Genomic DNA, 21,481 nt, shown 5'->3' with positions numbered 1-21,481 from the left:
GAGAGAGCACATAAGCAGGGGGAGCAGCAGGCAGAGGGAGAAGCAGGCTCCCCTGAAAGGAGCCCGATGTGGGACTTGATCCCAGGACCCTAGGATCATGACCCGAGCTGAAGGCAGACACTTAACTGACCGAGCCACCCAGAAGTCCCAGAAATGATGACTTTAAAAGCAAGTCTGATCCTCTCTTCCTTGGTTGAAACACTGAGATGCTTCTCGTTCCCCTAGGGCGAGGGCAATGGTCGTCAAGGAGCCCCCCAAGCCCTGCATGGTGTGGCTTTGCCCCAAGCTCTTGCCTGACCCTGCTCTACTCCCCCTACTCGACGCCCTTCCCTACTTCCTGGAAGGCGGGAACTCCGTGCTGCCTGGGGCCTTGGCAAACGCCATGTGTCCCTGTGCCCAGGACACTCTTCTCACTCCTAGCCCACCTCCTTACCTGCCTGGTGCTCCACATTCTTTATGTCTCCACCTTAATGCCTTCCTGGGACCGCAGACTAGGATGTATTAAACGCCCCATGTTCTATTCTCTCATTCACTCTTGAATTTCTCCCTAATTCTTTCCACAAATATCTTAAAAAATTCATCTAATAATTTATTTAATACCTCCCTTCCCTGTTCTACTATAAACCACAGAAAAGCAAGGACCAAACTAGTCTTATTCACTGCTGGAGTCCCAGTACCCAGTGCAGGGCTCAGCACATAACAGGTGCTCAGTAATCTCTCGGTGTGCAAATGAACAAACAAACACTGTCGAAGTATCTTCAGAGTTTTCAGCTTTTTAATTTTTTTGAGGTGTATGTTTATAAAGGTTGCTGTTTGAGGGGCAATGTTTTTTTATTAACTTGCAAGAATTTCTATAACCAAAATATTAACCCTCTGCTGTTATGTTTGTTAAACAGAATTCCTTTTGGTAAGTCAAATTTTGTATGTTTTGTTTCTTGCAAACACATAATGATAATAGCGCTTATATAATAATTAGCGTGAGCAGACAGCTTCGTGGTGCTCTGTGTGTTATAACGTCACACCACCCTATCGTGTGTAGGAGTTCTTATTGTCACTATTCTGCAGGTGAGAAACTGAGGCACAGAGGGGTTAAGTAAGTTGTCGAAAGTCACACAGCTACTATTAACAGAAGCAGGACTCTGTACTCTTAACCTTTAGGATGCTTCTGAAGAAGGGCTTGTGTTTTATTTTTTGTTTTTTCAAGTACAGCGGACATAATATTCAGAGGTGGAAGTTAATGGAGAAGGGGAATGAGGACCTCTAGGAAGGAATGGCATGTGCAAGACAAGGAGGTCGGAGGGCATCGAGGGCACAGGGAAAAGGCAAGTATGCACCCAGGCTACATTCTGAAGGGAGCAAAGATAAAGAGGGAGAGAGAGCCCGGCTTCCTCGAGTCCTTGGCTGTGCAGAAGGGTGTAGGACCGGTGCTGTCAGCAGTGAGGGCTGCTGGAGGATTCACAAAGGGGAATGTTCTCGGGATGACTACTTCTGTAGATGAGTAGCTTGCTTTCTTCCTGGTAAGAATGAGGAGGAAATCACTGCAAGATAAAGCTGGGTGCGATTGAACGGTATATTTGCTGTAAAAATCCAGCTTCACAATTCTGAGAAGTGCAACGTGTCAGGCTCTGAAGACAGAGGGTGGTGTGTGTATCTGAGCTGTCTTTTCCTCCTTTGTTTCCATGGAAGAAGAAAGTGTACCGTTGCTTCTGAGTAGGGGGTGTTGGGCTGTCTCGCCAGGGGTACGGTCGTTCCAGTCCCCGTGGCATGGTCACTGCCAGCGCTGGGCCATGCAGTGATGTCCTACTGGAAAAGAACGAGCTGTGGTTCTAATTGTTAGGGATCCCGGCTATTCCTCTATGAGAAACAAGGATCACTAAAAATGTTACAATCAGGCAAGGAGGATTTAGGACACTGGCCTTATTTCTCTGACGGGATCACAGGCACTGAACTCTGGAGCCTCATTCACAACGGGGCTTCCCCCAGGTCCACGGAGCCTGGAGAGATCGGGGGCAGAATTCAGGCATGTCCATGACCTAGGCTGGGGCAGGGGGTGGAGCAGTTTGTTGTCAATCACCTCTAACTAAAATGTATACCCTTTTTCTACTATGAATGGGGAACACACTGCAATCCTACCAGCCCCAACTGTGACTTGGTCAGAGCAGCAATCATGGTTTTCCACTTCACAACGCATGTGTTTCAGACACCTTGAAATAAGCTTTCAGCTCGCACACCTTCAAAATGCCCGCCCTTAGTTATTTATGCTTAAAGACAAGCCCAGTTTTGGGTTTTTTTTTTTTAATGCTTTAATGAGTGCATTTTATTATTACTGGTGTCTTTTGTACTCCTCTTGAGCTTATTTTTATCTATTTAAACCCATTCTGAGAAGGCAGTCCGACCCGAAGGACCACAACACAAAAATGGTCAAGGAACCCCGAGCTGGAAGATAAAAATGAGACTGACTAGCTAGCTATGCTTTCTGAGCTCTCTGGTGAGCCGTGCGTGAAATGGCCACACTCTCATCCCACAGTGATTACCTTTGTCTTCAGGGTTCCCGGCACTGGGAAAGTCTGGGTGGTTTTCCTCCTAAGAATGTCATCTGTACGTGAAACCCCGTCTCTACATCTTTTGACCTTCTGACCTACTAACGAGCATACATTTGCTCTTCCCGAGGGATGCCAGATTTAGCAAATAAAAATAGAGTTCTCCTTGGGACCCCTGGGTGGCTCAGTCCGTTAAACATCTGCCTTTGGCTCTGGTCGTGATCCTAGGGTCCTGGGATCGAGTCCCGCGTTGGGCTCTCTGCTCAGCGGGGAGCCTGCTTCTCCCTCTGCCTGCTGCTCCCCCTACTTGTGCGCACTCTCTCTCTGACAAATCAATCAATAATACCTTTAAAAAAATATATAGGTCTCCTTTATACTATATCTATATAGTACATGTATATGGACTTTAGATAAAAATGAATAATTTTTAGTGTAAGTATATACCAAATATTGCATGGGGTGTAGTTATACTAGAAAATTACTCGTTGTCCACCCGAAATTCGGTTTTGACTGGGCATCTCCTATTTTACCTAGCAACCCTAAAAACACCAAAACTGGGCCGGTAGTCCTCCAGCTAATGAACTATGGATGGCTAGAAAGTGTCTCCTTACACTGTTTACTGATGGAGATTCATTAACCTCCAAAAGTCTCAAAGACTTTGATTGAATGGGAAGGGATTTTGAGGTTTGAGATTTTCTTAATATCACTCAGTGATCATAAGCATCTATGTTTTCGACTTTGGGACCAGCGGACAACTCAGATACATGACCAGTTCTTCAAGCAAACTGACCACAGATCCAAGATTTGGGGTGTAAACGGTGTCCCCTTGAGATACTGTGATAGCCGGTTTCTCTATCAGAGAACGTGGTCAGGGTTCAGAACGACAGTGAAACTGAATTTCAAAACCTTTTGACGCTTGTCCCATTGTTAAATAACCTGGTTCCAAATCAAGCAAAAGTCCTAATTTCCTTTGTCTGCGATGAGGTTCCAATCACGATAATAATGAGCATGGAAATCACCAAGGACAAGAATTCCACATTTGTCTCCAGGTGAGTCACACCAAAGGCCATTAACCACCAACTGAGGGAGACCAACAATTCCAAATTAATTCTAAACAGAAGAAAAAGTCGTCAGCTTGCAGCCGGAAAAACAAGCCAGCCTGAAATCGGTATGTATATTTATAATGTGATATTCTTTCTATATTTCTATGCCTTCATTAGAATAAAAAATACTACCGATGTGCGGCAAAGCAAGATGTGAGGGGCTAAAGGTGGTGGATTCGATGTCTCGGTGAGTGAGAGATTTATTAAGGGGAAAATCAACTTGAAATTTTGCAAATTACATAATGATATGTTGTGATAACAGAGTGCTCTAGTCTCAAGCGACTTTTCAAGCAGGGAGATGAAGTGAGAGAAAACGAACGTCCTGGCTTGCTTCCCATGTTTCTCTTCCTCTCTTAATGCTCCAGCTACGCTCAGTTTGAGTTTTATTAAGCAGAATACACCAAATAAAATATTTGTTCCTCTACAAGCACCGTCTACAAAGACAGATGCCTTCCGTTCTGATGATTCTAGGTCACGGTCAGACAATCCCAAAGCTCTGCCTTTTCTTCTCCTTATCTAAAATCTGAAGAGGACAATGTTGAGTCACCTTCTCTGTGTTACGTTTGAACGAATCCAGACAAGAATAGTAAGCGAGTGTCCGTGAGCTAGTTAAAGAACTCTGTCCCCTGAAAAGAAAATCGGGGGCAGTGTCGTTGGGGCGGCTAACGCAACACAATTCGCCTTGGGTTTTTTTTTCTTCCCCTCAGACATAAATTTTCCTGTTTTACCAGTCATTCCACAACAATGCATGTCCAAGCCATGCTGTGATTAGAGGGGAGAGTATGCTTATTACCCAAGTTCTTCACATGTTGGGGCACGGAGAGATGAAGGGCAGTACACCAAAGGAAATTTCCATTTTAGCTGCTGCACATTCTTACTCTACAGGAAAGTTCGCTGTTATTAAGTAATAACGTTCGGCTGAAATTGGTCACTTGTAACAACAGACAGATGTATAATGTTTTATTTAGGTTAGCCAGCTCTTTCACAAATAAAGGGCTTGAAATTAAACTTTCTTACCAAAATATTCTGCAAATGATACCTCTGCCTTATTCCAGTGCTCAGATTCTTTGCCATGGAAAATGGAAAATGAGTCTCCTGTTGAACCCTGCGTCTGTTTAAACTTGTTTTTGCCGCGTAGAGAAAGGTTGATGTTCTACGGAATGAAAAAAATTAAAAAAAAAAAAAACCTGCATTGAGGAAGAAAGGGTATAACTATGCAAACCACATTTAGAGATGGAAAAGGATTTTTTTCGTACTTATGGAATTTGAAACAATAATAATGGAATGGAAACATAGGGAAAAGGCTAAATATTTGACCGCAGAGGCAAATTGGATCATCAGACACTCACATGCAATGCAAAATGTGGGATTTGTCTTTAAAGGAGTACTCATCGGTTTCCAAAAGAAAGACCTCTCCAACCCACCAAGCCATCACTGACAAGCTCTGGCCACATAATCCTTGGAGAAGTTGGGCTCTTTTTAAGACAGGTTTTGGGCAGCACCTGCAAAGCTTCTGGTTCAGTAGCCGAAGTGTGAGACTGAAGAATTGCCATTTCAAATGAGCTTCTAAGTGGTACTGATGCTGCAGTTGTTGGGGGGGGGGGCGGGTTCACCCTCTTCTCTGCTCCCCTGTCATCAGTATCCAGTGAGAAGGACAGCTCATCTCAAGGTATTTTCTGACAACAAACACAGACAGCTGCCTGTCAGAAGGATTGAGAAGCACAAAGCCTTGCTTCCTCCCCAAATCCTGCCACTAGCTCAGTGACCTTGAACAAGTCACCCAACTTTTTGATCCTCTTTTCCCCCAGATATAAAGTGCAGAGCTTAGACCAGATCAGCACTTCTCAAATGTTATATAAATGCCAGATAGAGTTCAGCAGGACTTCTCAGACCCTTTAATAGACAGCCATGAGGCATCCATCTCAAATGGGTACAGACCGCAAGCTGTTTGGGTGTTTGGTAAGCAAAGCTTCCCAAAATTATCTGAGTACAAATCTTTTTATTTGTGGAATGCCTGCACCACACACTTGGGAGAATCCTTAACAAAGGACTGCTAACGCCCTTCAGCTCCAGCTCGCTCAGCCATAGAGGCCAGGTTCATGCTTTAGGCCTCTGAGTTCTTGGCCAGTGAACCCTGAAATCCAACTCCAGGATGATACCCACCATCGAAGGATGAAACTTTTGGGCAATTTTCAATCAGTTGCTTTCCTTTCCCCCCAAATTTCTCATTTTTTCCCACGATCACATACTTGAACTTCTATCCCTTAGATCACTTCCGGCAATTGAAAACTCTACCGGGCATCTACCATACTTGTATGTTTAACCCCATTGACTTTCTCTTCTTTCTTACACCAAAGGGCTAAGTCTTTTGTTTGAAGGTAATGAGATTGAACTTTGAGACAACCCAATTTATGTGCTTACGAATTTCCTACGTATGTTTATAATTCATTAAGTGGAGTAGAGCACAGGTCATGCTCTCCAAGTGTGGTCTCGATACCAGCAGGGTCAGCGTCACCTGGGAATTCATTAGAAATGCAGATTCTCAGGCTCCACTCTAGACCTACTGAATCAGAAACTCTGGGTGGGACCCAGCCCTGTTTCAAGGCCTCTGGGTGATTCTGACGCCCACTGAAGTTAGAGAAGTCATGGATTAGAGATGAGAGGCATGGGGTACAGGCTCCAGCAAACCTCGTGCTGCATCATAGTTTCCTAACCTGGAATCCTCAAACAGTAGCAGTACCTCTTTCAGAATCGATGTGAGAATTAAAGTAATATATGGCACCTCTATAATGTCTAGCATGGTATCAACAATAAATCAAATATAACAACTTATTCTGTAACGGATACTAACATGTAATGAGCAGGAACTTACCTTATGCTGCACCAAAGTTCATCACGAGTAGAGATGCTCTTTTGAGTTGAATTTGATGACCTAGGAGTACAGTGGCCAGATAGGAACACAGCTATAGAGACAGGTAGACCTGGTTTGCCAACAAGGCCCTCCATGGATTAACTCTACGAAATGTGTGAATTATCTCATATCTCTAAGCTTCGTTTCCTCACTTAGAAAATTGAGAAAATACTTTCTTCACAAGGTAAAGAGAAGGATGAAATGCTGTAATTGCTTTGGAAAGTTCCTGTTCCCTTTTAAGTATCCCCTTCCCGAATGAAAGTTGTCAGGGATATAATGATAATGTGTGTCTCTCATCACCTTAACTGAGGGCTTCCTGTTCGACAGAATATTAGAGTGATAGCATCTAAGGCCCTTCTGTCTCGCCCTGCAAAGCTGTCTTGTCAAGATAAACTCAAATGTTGATTTAGAAGTAATTTAGTGAGAATTTGTTCGCCTTTCCTATGTTGTCCTTAGAGATCAGGCAGATCTTTCTTCCTACTTGAATCTTGTTAGATTTGAGTTTCTTTTTCTATTCAGTGTTTAGTCATAGACCAACATTCAGAGTTTACATTAGGGTATTTCAAGACTTTCCATATTTCGTTTAAAATACAGTATCTTTTAGGTCAGGCATATAATCCTAAGACACAAAAACATGTAGCAAGGGTGTCCTTGTGGTCAGGCTTTCACTAGATTTTGCCTCAGTAACAATCACTTCCAAGAATCCAGTGGCTTAAGCAACCAGAGTTTTTTGTCACTCGTGTTGCAAGTCAGCTTTGGCTCAGCTGCAGCTCGGCTTTCAGTGCCTCCTCCTCCCCATTCCCCAGAAGAAGAAACAGCCCATCTGAGACCCACCTGAGACCCTGCCAGGAGTCTGACACCTCTGTTCAGGTGTGGCGTGAGTCACTGCAGCTCATGCCCCATTGGCCAACACAGTCACATGACTACATCTGACACAAAAGGGTGGAAACAGATTCTCCACCCTCCACCCCCAAGGGCAGGTCCAGGGAAGGATTCCTTATAGATGGACCCAGCAGAGAAGAGCAGCATAACTGGAAGCCACAATCAGCTATAATAACCAACAATGACCCTAACTTTGTCAGTTGGGATCCAGGTTCTTAACTTCAAAATACAGAGCAAGATAGAGGAAACTCAATTGCAAATTTCCCATCATCTCGACAGGTGCTTCCCCTCAGATCCTTAAGATTCTTATCGACAAGAAGGACCGATTCCACTGCTTCCCAGAAGCTGTCATTACTCCCAGACATTCTCAGTACTCAATGGCCTGATGGGAAAAATGAGTTTGTAGAAGAAAAGAGTCATTTCCCCAATAGATAAGAACTCAAGAGCCACCCTTTGGGAATCTGCTGAAAGTCAACTTTGTCCACCATCTTTGTTTTCAGTAGACATGCCCATTTCTGAGGCCACCTGGGCAGGCAACCGTGTCCTCGGCTGACATGGATGGAGTTGACGACTTCATAAAGAACAGTCAGACCAGCCGCACTGAAGCAAGTCTTAGACTGCTTTTGAAGAGCAGGGAAGACTATGGCGGGAGGCCAGAGCCAAAGGTCCCAGCACATAGATTTGTGTGGCCACAGACACAGGATCCAAAGAAAGGACAGCCAAGCCTCACTGATTTTATTTTCAATTATTTTTAAACTTCTTGAGTTCAGTGAACCCCAAGTACATTCTTGTCGAGCATTTCTTTTTCTACTTACTAGTTAAACCCATGGTTCCTTAAAGTGAAATTTAATCCAGGTATTTGGGATCCATGGCTAAGAGACAGATCATGCCAAGACTGTTTTGTTAGAAATACTTGATGTCCAAAGAAGCTTTTTAAGCAACTTTTCTTACAAACAGGAAACTGTTTCGATAGAGATTTAAAGTCAGATCCCCTCAAATTGCAATTTGCATCTGGAAATCCAAAGTTATGGTTTGATTTGGATTTCATCACTTAGTGCCTCCCCACCCCTGTGAAGGTATGTGGAATAATGTCTCGAGCTTTGGCTGAGGAACTCTGCCGTCTCCCTAGTTTGTTATTAGCTATTTTTCTGTAGATGGAAGTGAGTTATTTTTCTGCCCATCAGGGAACACAGAATGAAGTTTTTATCAGGACGGGCAAATTGAAAACTCCCAAAGTTTGACTCAACAGAGCACTAAGTTTTTAGAAGGAATCAGTGTTGTACTAACTAGGAGGGGGAAAAAAATCATTCTTTAATGCTTTAAAAAATCAGTATTTATCACTGGCCCACGGGGTAGTTGGCACTCATCTATAAGGATGGTGGAGATAGGACATTTCTGAAAATGAACAACCAGACGTTTTCCGTACCTATGCGCAACAGTGCTATTTTAGGATGCTCAGGGGAAATGAGGGCTAAGGGTCTTCAGCAAGAGGGAAAGCTATTGCTATCATCTGAACTGTGTATCCCAGTGCGTAGTTTTCAGTGTGTGTTCCTGGAACAGCAGCATCACCTGCAAGCTGTTAGATACACAGATTCTTGGGCTCCATCCCAAACCTATTGAAATCGGAAACTCTGACCTTTCCAGGTGATTCTGATGCAGCTAAAGCTTGAGCACCTTTGTCAAGGGGGCAGGGAGGGTAGGCCTGGGAGCTTCACAGGGGCGCTGCTGCCACATACCAGCTGTTGGGAACTTGGGTGAGACACTTAACCTCTTTGTGCCTGTTTCCTCCTCATGGGGATAATGATGGCACTTGCCTCATGGAGCTGGGGTGAGGGCTCATTACGTTCACGCACGGAAGGCATTGAAAACAATGGTCGCACACGGTGTTGTAGTGTTATCTCTTTATAATGACGATGATGGTAACTTATCAGAATCTTGATTTTATTGTTGTCATTGTTATTATTCATCGACATCTTTCCTACATTGGACCACTTCTGACTCTATTCTGATTCTATTCATGCTTATTATTGGCATGCATATTTCTTCTAATTGGTCAGTGGCTTCCTGGTCATTTATAGACCGATTTCTCTCTGATAGGTCAGAGTGTTCGGGCTCAGTGTGGCTGATTTCTTTGATCATCTTCTCGTTAAGACCCTCTTTCTTTGACAGAATTTTGTCCTCTCTGAGGAAATGTTGGGAACTCTCGTTCATTTTTTCATTCTCATTGTTTTGTCCCCAAGACTGGAAGTTCGGTTCTTCATATAACTAAATACCTTTTTCAATGTGCCAACCCTTTAGTTCTGTTTCAAAATATGTTTTTCTTTCCTTAATCTCTAGAAAACAAATGCTCCACAGCATAGGCAATCAATGACTTCATTCCATGTGTGTGTGATTGGCTTGAAGTAGGAGAGGAATGTTGACCTCTCCATTCAGTAGTTTCCAGGACTTCACTTCAATAAAGATATCACCGTTGTAAGATTACAATCCCAACCCACAGGCTGGAACAAATATAATGAACACTGGAGAAATAAATACAATTTCCAGTGACAAAAGAAAACTGTAATGGTTTCTAGGGACTATTGCTTATTTGTGGAGATAGGATCGGGGAATTTAGAGGAGAGGGGAATATCTTTTAGTGTTCTTTCCATCCTTAGCTTTGGGAAACTGCTCTTATTTCTTAACGCTTTAGAAGTGAAGCCAGGTAGATTGAAGAATCACTAAGGAAAAAAATATCTAAGGCAGTGACATAAAATTATATGAAATGAGAGTGTGTATAAACAATGAAGCAGACTTCACGAAGGAAGGGTGCTGCAGAACACAATACTGTAAATTCAGAGCATATGGCGAAGTGTAAATGACAAAGCACATGGGGAAGATTGATGGGCACATAGAAGGAGATGCTGGATCTTCACAGATGAGGATTACAGTGATAATAGATGCAGCCGGAAATAGATGAGACATCGTTGGCCAAAGACCGCAAACACACTGGGGGAATTGAGTGTGCGAGAGGCTACCCAGGTTGGTAACGGGGACTATTGGCATGATCAGAGAGTATTTATTGTAACTATTTACAATAATTGGTGGATCAGAAAGGAAGTGTGAAAGGTATGTGTACCCCTATGTGTAAGACAGACAAAAATGTGGGGAGATCTAAGGAGGAGGCAAAAGAGCCTTTTGAATTTAGAAGACATTACATTAAACTTTGGAGGCTGAAGGGGCATTTGTGGCGTACTGACAAGAACTCCGGTCTACCTTTTAAAGACTTTGGACCTTGTTCTTTCTGCCTGGAACCATCTTTGTGATGCAGACCAGTCACTCCAACCTCCCAGGTCTATTTCTTTGTTTGAAAAATGTGGGTCTGATGCCTCGGGTTTGACAGTCTTTCCAGCTCTGATGTTCTGTGACTCAACAGTAATAATGCATTTCCACAGGCGGTAAAAATATTCTAGACTCTTCCCTTCCAATGCTCACTGTTTACTTCCTCTGCACTTCCCCTTCCTGCCTCCCTGTTTGCTGGTCAGTTGATAGTGGGCCTCAATGGGGGTGAGTTAACCCACTCTTTCCAGGGTGTTTTACTATTGAGATCCCTCCAGAGGGTGGGAATTCTATAGGGAAGGCAGTGGTTGGGGCTTCAATTTGATTCTTAAAACATTCCTTGAGCCTTTGGTCTATTCCGGGCAGCATGCCAGATTATCAGGGATTGAAAGGTGAATGTTAGGGCTCTAGCCCTGGGGGAACGGTTAAGGGTCAGTTTCCCTGGGTCGGTCTCCTTGTAAACACCTGTGAACTCCACACATGCCTCTTTCTTTCAGGCAGAAGCAGAATCCCATGGTAGCCAGGTGAGTGAAGGGGAGCGAGGACGTCCTACCTGCCTTGAAGAAGACGCCTTCTGACCCGCGGAGGGAGTGACCAGGTAGTAAACAGTCTGAGGGCACAGGGTGTTGAGAGGGAGGGAAAAGGTGTTTACCTTCTGAGTGTGGTCCTGCAGCCACTCTTTTCCACAGAGAGAGATGCTAAAACCGAGACTCCCGCCCCAGAGGCTCTAGGTCTGTTCCCCCTGTAAGACCACCAACCTCGGGTAGCTATTGAGGTCTCTACCTCCAACACTAGACGTGCAAAAGTGCAACAAAAGAGCTTTCGGCGGAAAGAGGGAAAAGATCCAGCTCACCCCAAGCCTGGCCCATTGCCCCTTTTAATGAGAGGTTAAAACAGAAGCTTCATGGCACTGCCTTCACGTAAACAGGGCCAAGTTTTCCAGAATCTGGCAGACAGCTGAGCTTGGAGCTTCGCTCGTGCCCTCAGGACACTTGTGTGTCACTCACACTTGAAAACATAAGTCTCTGTTTTTATTCAGTGGATTGAATGGCATGCACTTTCCCCTAGCAGTTTCTCTCTCTCTCTCTCTCTCTCTCTCTCTCTCTCTCTCAAAAGTGCATGCATTTGCTTGTGCATAAGATGCGTTTGTTTTTGGCGGTGCTCGTGTTCTGAGCTTGCCTAGGCGTTTGGGCATGGCCGCATGGCGTTTCGTTCCCAAGCTTCCGTGGTGGGCCCTTTCCTCTTGGTTCCTGAGAAATGCTGCTGAGGGGCTGGTAAAGTCTAGGCTCATCAGTTACAGCCTGTGTTTTTCTTCTAAACTGATCTCCAAGGAAGTGGAATAGCCTTCAACAAGGAAAATAAATTCTGAATTGCTTCGGGTCCTTCTTTGCAATGCAAATGAAAAAGTAACTTTCCTTTCCAAGAAAAAAAAAAATCATTTCAAGGGCCATTCAGTAAATGACACGCTCTTAATATAACAGGAAAATTAAAAAGCACAACAACTGTCTGCACCCTCAACAAGTGTTAGCCTCTGATGGATGGTTTCAGTTTCCTTGAAAGGGTTTGCCCAGAAGATTACTTCCAAAACTTCTATTGAGCTAATGCTGCTCTAACAGCAAAGATTATTGCATGAATCACAGACCACTGTATCCAGTTCCTTTTTAAAGGGGGGATTTTTCCTTTATCCTTAAAATACCAATGAGGTGAAAAAACAAAACAAACAGAACAAAACCATGCCAACCAGGTAGGGTTACCCTGTAATCACTGACATTATCTTTTTCAAGGAACGTAGGGTGACTGATTTCAGTCACCAGGCAGGTAGTATAAGACGCTGGAGGGCCTCACGCCCAGCCTGTTCCTGTCTGCTGGTGCAGAGGGGAGCGTTCCCTGGCACTCAGCGTGGGAGCCCAGATTCTAGGTGGGTCTGTTCTGCCATAATGTTGGGTGCCTGTCCTTACCTACTTGTTCTTTAGCTTTTTTTTTTTTTTTAAGATTTTTTATTTATTTATTTGACAGAGAGAGAGACAGCCAGCAAGAGAGGGAACACAAGCAGAGGGAGTGGGAGAGGAAGAAGCAGGCTCCCAGCGGAGCAGGGAGCCCGATATGGGGCTTGATCCCAGGACTCTGGGAGGCAGAAGCTTAATGACTGAGACACTCAGGCGCCCCTACGAGAGATTCCTATGTGGGTTCTAGTCAGTTCGAAAGGAGTAAGGCAGAAATTTTGTAACATACCTAAACATCATACCTAATGTGACATTTTGATAACCAGCATATCAACCAACTACTGATTGGTTGTGTTTTTGCTATCTGTTTGTTGTTGCTTGGTTGATAACTTAGTCCTTTCTAATGTCTTCAAGAACTAAAGAGGTCATGGGTTCTAAATTATTCATTGGATGGGGGGGGGAATGAATTTCTGTTGCAGAGAATGTCACACGAAAGGGTAAGTTTTTAAAGATTTTATTAATATTACTGAACTTTTAAAAATTTGTATTAATATTCTCTATTGCTATATCAAAATTATCTTATAGATAGTACATTTTAGTTATATCAGTACTGACCCTATGCTCAACTTATGTGTAAATTTTCTAGAATTGGAAATCTGTGCTTGCTGACTATACGTAAATATTCATAATACTCAGTGGATTAGGTGCATGTGAGTGTGATTTCGCAATGAGAAGATTGGCATCATTTTTTGAGCATAAGGCTTTGTTTGGCTCTCTAGCTATGATCTCATTTAACTATCGCAAAAACCTGAGAAGTAGGTTGTACTCCCATTTCACAGATTAGGGAGCTGAGATCCAGACAAGTTAAATAGCTTGCCCCAGGTCACACAGCAAACAAATTGGAGAGTTGGCATTTAGCCCAGGTTGGCTTGTCTCCAGAATCCATGCTCCCCATTCCACCCTCCCATCTTCCTCAAGTACTAGTAGACCAACCTTGCCTTCCAAATACTCCTGTCTTACATACGTCTGTATACATTCTTACGTATTTCACGTGATTATCCTATTTCTGTTTTCTGGATGTTCTGCTACATGTGACAGTAATGGAACATCTTTCTTTGCTATTTCCTTGGGTGGTTCTCACAGCCTGACAATGGACGCCATTCACATCGGCATGTCCAGTGCTCCCCTGGTGAAGCACACTGCAGGAGCTGGACTCAAGACCAGCAGACCCCGAGTCATGTCCAAGAGTGGGCACAGCAACGTGAGAATTGACAAAGTGGATGGCATATACTTACTCTACCTTCAAGACTTGTGGACGACCGTCATCGACATGAAGTGGAGATACAAGCTCACCCTGTTCGCCGCCACGTTTGTGATGACCTGGTTCCTTTTCGGAGTGATCTACTATGCCATTGCCTTTATTCATGGGGATTTAGAACTGCGGGAGGATGTTTCGAATCACACCCCCTGCATCATGAAAGTGGACTCTCTCACTGGAGCGTTTCTCTTTTCCCTGGAATCCCAGACAACCATTGGCTACGGAGTCCGTTCCATCACGGAAGAATGCCCTCATGCCATTTTCCTGTTGGTTGCTCAGCTGGTCATCACAACCTTGATTGAGATCTTCATCACGGGCACCTTTCTGGCCAAGATCGCCAGACCCAAAAAGCGGGCAGAGACCATCAAGTTCAGCCACTGCGCGGTCATCACCAAGCAGAATGGGAAGCTGTGCTTGGTGATTCAGGTGGCCAACATGAGGAAGAGCCTTCTGATTCAGTGCCAGCTCTCCGGCAAGCTCCTCCAGACCCACGTCACTAAGGAGGGGGAACGGATTCTGCTCAACCAAGCCACCGTCAAATTCCACGTGGACTCCTCTTCAGAGAGCCCCTTCCTCATTTTGCCCATGACATTCTACCACGTACTGGATGAGACAAGCCCCCTGAGAGATCTCACACCCCAAAACCTGAAGGAGAAGGAGTTCGAGCTCGTGGTCCTCCTCAATGCCACTGTGGAATCCACCAGCGCTGTATGCCAGAGCCGCACGTCTTATATTCCAGAGGAGATCTACTGGGGCTTCGAGTTCGTGCCTGTGGTTTCTCTCTCAAAAAATGGAAAGTATGTGGCTGATTTCAGTCAGTTTGAACAGATCCGAAAGAGCCCAGATTGTACCTTTTACTGCGCGGATTCCGAGAAGCAGAAACTTGAGGAGAAGTATAGGCAGGAGGATCAGAGGGAGAGGGAACTGAGAACACTTTTGTTACAACAGAGCAACGTCTGATGGCGGTGGTCGCCCCGGGTTTAACTCTGTGAGCTGTTTCCACGTCTGAGCTCCCTTCGAATGCAAAGGTCACTGTGAAAATGAAATTGTGTGGATTCACTCTAAAAAACTGTGCAGACATATAAAATCCATTTTTTCCCTTTGATCTGGTGCCTGAGCAAGCATTTCCACCTTTGAGAAGGTTCCTTTTTAAAATGCTTTGTCTGAAGCACACTCTCAAAATTCCTATTTTCTAATATGGGGCTATATTTCCAAAACCTTGGTGTAGGACAATTGAAATATGTCATTCTGGGTGGACAGGCATTTAGCAATGCTGGTTTTGAAAGGAAATGCATTTCTATACTGGATATCAGCTATAACTTAAGGTATTTATTCAAAACAGGTATGAAAGACGTTATAGCCGAGAGTTGAAATGCAGTTCAGTATCCCTTTTGTCATTGCTTCACAACACCCTCTTTTCAAGCAGAAAATATTATCTTTATTGGAGGCTATCTGGTAATAGAGTCGAGGGGACCCTGTGCTCACAAAAATAATAATTCCATTCTTACCTGTTTTCATCAGGTTTAATTGTACACAGTGAAATTGAACAAATCAGGACTTAACAGTTGTGAAAACATATACAAATGGAATTGACTCTTTTGTCCACAGTAATTTTTTGTTGGAATGTGCTAGCCATTTTCTATTCAAACCTTAGGTCACAAACCAGCAGCATCAACACCATCTGGGAGCTTATTAGCCATATAGACTCTCAGGCTTCACCCAGACTTAGAGAGCCAGAGCCTGTATCTTCACGAGACCGCCAAGTCATATGTATACAAATGAAAGTCTGAAAAATGTCCACTCTGGAAAGTTTTCCAGGGAACTTCCTGAAGCCACAGCGCCCTCTGCGTCCCAAACCCACATGGCCTCCAGACCTGTCCTTCTCTCTGCAGCTTATTATTATGGGCCAATAGTCTCATCAGCCATTTCGTTCCTTGTCTATTAAAATACCTTGTCTGCCGAGGAACTGCCACTGATATCCCAAGATTGAGAAAAATTGCTCGAGAGCAATGGTTGTCTCACTCATGCCAAGCACATGCTTGTTGACTAGAGTTAGCACAAAAGAAAAATGAAGTCGCATTATAATCGGAAATTTGCTAAGATGTTGACGTCCACAGGGTTGGACGGGGCCATGAGGAACAAGAACAGCTGAGGTTAATGAATTCATATACAGGTGATTCCTTGAAGCATGAACCAAATTTGAAAATCTGATGCTATGTGAAGAATGCCCTCAGTATTTAAATAAATCTCATGCAGCCAAGTAGTACAGGGTAACATTTTGCTCCTGGCAGAGCTTAGGGGCCAGGAGCCACATTTCTTTAGGGCAAAGAATATACATGGGTGGGGATTGGCTGTCTGTGTAGAGAGTGAATTCTCATTTCATTCAAACCAGGACAGACTTGTGTATTCACGCAAGAAGAACGTGACTGTAGGTGGGTCGGCACTGCATAGACGTCCACGTGAGCCCACATACATGTGCACACAGGCACACGCACACATGCGTGCACACCCTGGCTTTTCAAGCATAATTGTGGAAGTTGAAAGACATTTGCCATTAAGAGAGCAAGTCCTCGACAATACGCTCACATATGTTTTATTCTATAAAAATGGGGACATTGGGGCTCAGAAAAAGGGGACATGAATCTGGATTCAGGTTATCAGTGAAATGATGCTATGGATTAAAGCAAATGTGGTCCTATCTTTATGCTTACACATTTTCAAATGTCCTTCCATGGAAGAGAAGATGTGGCTGATACCTCTGACCTGGAGCCGACCATCTAACACAGATGTAAGAACAGCCGGGGTAAAGTTGGTTCTAGAGGTTGAAGGGGCAATTTCAATGCACGAGAGGCTTTTTCTTTTATTATTCAGGAATTTTTTCTCTCATTCTGTTGATAATTTAATGGCAGATTGTTTTAATTTCTTAAAAGAAATTGTGTTAGTTTAGTTAGACATTAGCTCTTTTAGTTATTATATGTGGGGTGTTTTTTTTTTTTTTTTTTTTTTTTTTTTTTGTCTATTGTGCTATAATCGACAGGAAAATAATGCCAGAGGCATGTTTACAGGTTTTCTGTTGCACTATTAAATTCTTTACGCGATTTACATCAGTGCTAATTTGAATGTGATCAAGATTAGGAATCTCCATACTTACATTGTATTTGGTACACTGATGTAGCGTGAGATGGAGAAATCTTTGGTTTATTCATTTAGCATAACTATTTCAGCCAAATCTGGAGGACTTGATCATTTGATCTTTTGCACTATACGCAAAACAAATATGCAGTATCTTAAAAGCCAAAACTCGTATAAGTCAATAAATCATATTGTAATATAATATTCTGTAAATAGTTCTAAACTTGCATCTGGTTTGAAAGTTAGCATTGCCTTACTTATTATTACTTTGTACACAATACTCCGGTGTTAACATACTCACAAAAGATGGAGGTGGCAAACTTGTTTGATTACATCTGGGCAGTCTTCTGACGGCAACAGACTCACGCTCAACAGCTAACGAAGAAGTAATCAAACTAATGGAATGTTGTTGACCCAAAAAGGCTTTTGCATTTTGAAACATTTCCAATGCATCAGGTCTTCTCAGTTAGACCACTCAAGAATGCCCCGTTCCGTTTGAAAAACCGCAAAATAAATAGCAGCAAATCAGTGTAAATCTGCAAGCTGTGTCTTCTTTCAATAAGAAAATATATTGTATGTGCCTGGTACCTGGTCGTCGGTGGTCCCACACAGCATAGCCAAGATTCACTCATTGATCCTCCCAAGAAGACCCCTTTGGAGTTGGGGCGGAGTCACATGTTGGTTCCCTTCCTCACACAAGGGGAAATCACAGCAGCAGACGGCACTCCAGAAATGTAAAATAACTGGCTTAAGGTGAAAAATGCCGTGAACCAGTGGACCAGATTTGAGATGACTTTAAACAATGATTCATTTGATTTTTCTTTGAATTGAATCTTCTATTTTAATTGACGGTGATTTTGATACCATTAAATGTAAATTAAGATATATAAATAAGTGACACTTCTACTCCTGTATGATTCTTTCTCCCTTGGTTGGATCCTCAGTGCTCATGTCATCTGGAGAAAGAAGGAAAGAGAGTCAAAAAGCAAAGAAGGCTCTAGGCCTTTGCCTTGGTAGCTCAGTAAAGAATCATCCTCACCTTCGGGTTTGGTTCTGTATTTTGTCACTATAGTCAAAGGGTCAGACATTTGACCGCGTGGCATCATGAAGACTGCTAGTCTCTCAATCTTGGTTTTTCATTCTTGCTAGAATTTTCTTTGCCTGTTAAACATTTGAAGCAAGTCATTTTGAATGCAATTTATTTTATCAAAGCCTACTGGGATGGTGTTTTTTTTTTAATGAAATGTTAGCATGTCAACTCCTGGTTTCCATGTTCCGTGGTGTGCACTTGAATTCCAGCATTTGACTCTGGATAGGTCCAAGATGCACTTAGCTTTCTTCCTCTGGGAAGACACACTTGAAAGTCTAAAGTTTAACATTTCACTCCCAATTGTTTAACTACCTACATTTCACCCTCTGTGAACTTCAGTTTATCTTTACTCAGAATGGGCCGCCCACCCCTCTTTGGGCCTGTGGACAGCAATTTTCTAGCCTTAAAGAAACACTGATGGCTGAAGTCCAACTTTTTCACCAAAGTTTTCCGATGAATACTCAGTGGAAAAGAAACAGGAGGCAGAAATAAGGCTTCAGCCAGTCCATTTCAGCTGTATCTTCTGCCAGTTCTGCCGAGCTCAATTTCCTTTCTGTTTCACACGCGCTTCACTGGCCCTTCTTCATCTTTGTTCTCTACTCTACCAAATCAAATGATCCTGTGGATTAAGAAGAATTAAGTCAAATTAGTAATTTGGAAACATTTAGGTGGCCAAAATTTAGGGACAAGGATTTTTATTTTTTAATTGGTATGTTGCCCGTGTATAGGAAATAGAAAACCAAGAAACAGCTGAAAATTGCAGTAGCTAGTTAATTCCTAATTAAATTACAATAATTGATTGTGGCAGTCAAAGGACATAATGATACAGGAGTACAAAAGCCGAAGACGTCATATGTGTAGGTAAAGCCATGTAACTCTCAATAATAATGATAAAACCAGAGCAAAGAATGCCAGGCATGCTGTGTCTACAGGATATGTCTTGTATTTAATGATTTTTGTCCTGCATCCTGTAGGGACTTTATTAAGATGCCGTAAATGTCCTGTATTCATTCCCCCTTCCAAAAAAAAAAAAAATTACAACATTGCACAGCCAATTAGAAAATATTTCAAATTTAATGTCTTGTATTTTTAGTTGCTAAGTCTGACACCCCTGCAGAGAGTACTTACATAATCCTAAACTATGCCCATCTCTAGAAGAGCAGCAAACAAATGTCCCTTCATTTGGAAGCAACAGTTTTCATACAACTAGCAGTAAGGAAAGGGAGTATTCCAGAAAGATATTTCCCTGGCTTGCTCCATTAAAGAAGTAAATTTCAGCAAAACACGGAGGTCCTTGATACAGTCTGTGCAGCACAAAACAGCATGTTCTTTGAGGCTGTCTATCGAGGAAAGGCCTAGAATAATGGGTTCAAAGCCCTCTGCCACATGGTATACAGGAGTCCTGGTTCCCAACCCGTGCTAGAGAATCAGGCTGATGGTTAGGATGGATTCCCAATGACCGCTGGGTGGGCGAAGCCAAAGATGGGGGAGTCAACCGGAGAGTCCATCACCAGCTTTTGCTTGGCAGCCCCCACTTCATGATGGGTACTTCACTTCACCGGGGGCTTTGCTTCATTCGAGGCCAAACCATACCTAATATCCAGGCATTCCCACCCCCTGAAGACACCCAATTTCACCCCTCAAAAATATTCAAGTAAAGGTGGAACCCACTCAAAATTAGACTTCAAGGAAGCAACCACAATTGATTAAAAAGTACCTATTCCCTAAAATAATAATAATAATAATTAATAATAAAATAAATCAGAAGCTCTTGATTCTGAGCTCGGAAATATGACCTCTTAACTTATCATTACTATTATTGTTATTATTGCGAATGTCCTCAATATTATGGAAAAACTAAAAAGCTTCCAAGAAGGTGATTGGAGGGGAGTTCAAAAGAGTGATTTTTCTTTTTATTCACTGTAATTTAACTATACTCTTTCATCTGCAATCAAATCTTAGGATTAAGGATGTTGTATTAAATCAAATCATTGCAGGAAGTATGACTCTATCAGGGACTTTTTACAAAAACAAACTTCCAGATCACCAGAGGAAGCTGTGTGTGTGTGCTGACAGAGTATTAAATAGCAGGCAGGACAGGAAGGCAGGATAATAGCCAACTTGGATCTATTTTGGAAGAATTATTTCTGTAGGGTGTCATGGAATTGTAAGTTACAAAAAGTATGCTTTGGTAAACAGACATCTCCATTCCAAAAGGACCCACTCCAAAATAGCACTAAATCAAATCCACGAGAATGTTATGGAGATCAAAATTCCAAATGACATGGAGACTTTATAAGCAAACAGTCCCACAACTTACAAACCCTGGCAGTACGCGCATAGCGAAATCTCGATCTCGCCTCAGTCTCTTGCTACGTACAGCCCTACGACCCTACGCCCGATTGTTCCACTGTGTCACAAGGTGATTGCCCTTGCTTCCCTCTGACTTCTGAACTGGTCTTACGCTTGGCTTTGTCTAAGCAGAATCGTGACTTACATTTCTCAGAATTGAGTTACTACTGGTGAATGTTGGAAATCTCACACTAACTGATACGTAAACTCTGACACCACCAAGCCCAAACAGACTATGACCAATCAACTCAAAATATGTACTTTCATCTTCCAGAAACCCGCACCTCTATTCGTCAAGGCATTTCTTGTTTTCCTAGGTATCTCCTCCTTTTCCTGTTTATATACGGAATCCTTCTAGTCTGTGAAACAATAGCAAATATAGTAAAGCTCATTTTAGGGTCTTGAGTTGCTTTGCATTTCACTGGAATGGTAATGGTGTCACCAGGGGGTTCTGGTGAAGAAGGATCTAGTATTTCCTTGGAGAGCTCAGAGGCTGTTTCCGATGACAGCAACTACATTAATTTGGGACTGAGTAGGTCCTAAAACCTTGCGAAGATGGGATTGTCTGTAAGGGCCTGAAAGAATGTATTTTCCTTCCTTTTTAATCAAAGAAAAGAAAATGAAACCCCTGTCTCATCTCTTTCTTTTGCCTCGGTGCTCTAGCGACCAGTTCATTTTCGTCACTGATTAAAGATCAAGTAGCTATTTAACAACGTTCTTTCGGCACCTCATCCCCTTACCAATGTGCCTTATGTTCCATTGCTCTTTACTTTGATGGATTAAAAGAAAGAAAACACATGGTTACATAATCCTTAAAGGCATCAGTCTGGGGGTAACCGTGGAACAACACAACTATTAAAAGCCACACAGCAGAGATGGGCACTGGGGACAGCTG

The 21,481-nt window shown here is 42.9% G+C and overlaps 1 protein-coding gene across 3 annotated transcripts in view; it reads left to right on the top strand.

The window, feature by feature from the left end:
• LOC130542859 (ATP-sensitive inward rectifier potassium channel 15) overlaps positions 1-18,038 on the top strand; it is a 73,112-nt gene extending 55,074 nt beyond the window's left edge. For all 3 annotated transcript variants that reach the window (XM_057307662.1, XM_057307661.1, XM_057307660.1), the window contains 2 exons: positions 11,249-11,349; positions 13,838-18,038. In XM_057307662.1, the coding sequence (XP_057163645.1) occupies positions 13,845-14,972 (1,128 nt within the window). In that variant the 5' untranslated portion in view covers positions 11,249-11,349; positions 13,838-13,844 and the 3' untranslated portion in view covers positions 14,973-18,038. The remainder of the gene's footprint in view (positions 1-11,248; positions 11,350-13,837) is intronic.
• The last annotated feature ends 3,443 nt before the right edge of the window (positions 18,039-21,481 follow it).

Source organism: Ursus arctos, unplaced genomic scaffold, assembly GCF_023065955.2.
Source record: "Ursus arctos isolate Adak ecotype North America unplaced genomic scaffold, UrsArc2.0 scaffold_58, whole genome shotgun sequence".
Taxonomy (NCBI): Eukaryota; Metazoa; Chordata; class Mammalia; order Carnivora; family Ursidae; genus Ursus; species Ursus arctos.
This window is presented reverse-complemented; position numbering and strand designations above follow the sequence as displayed.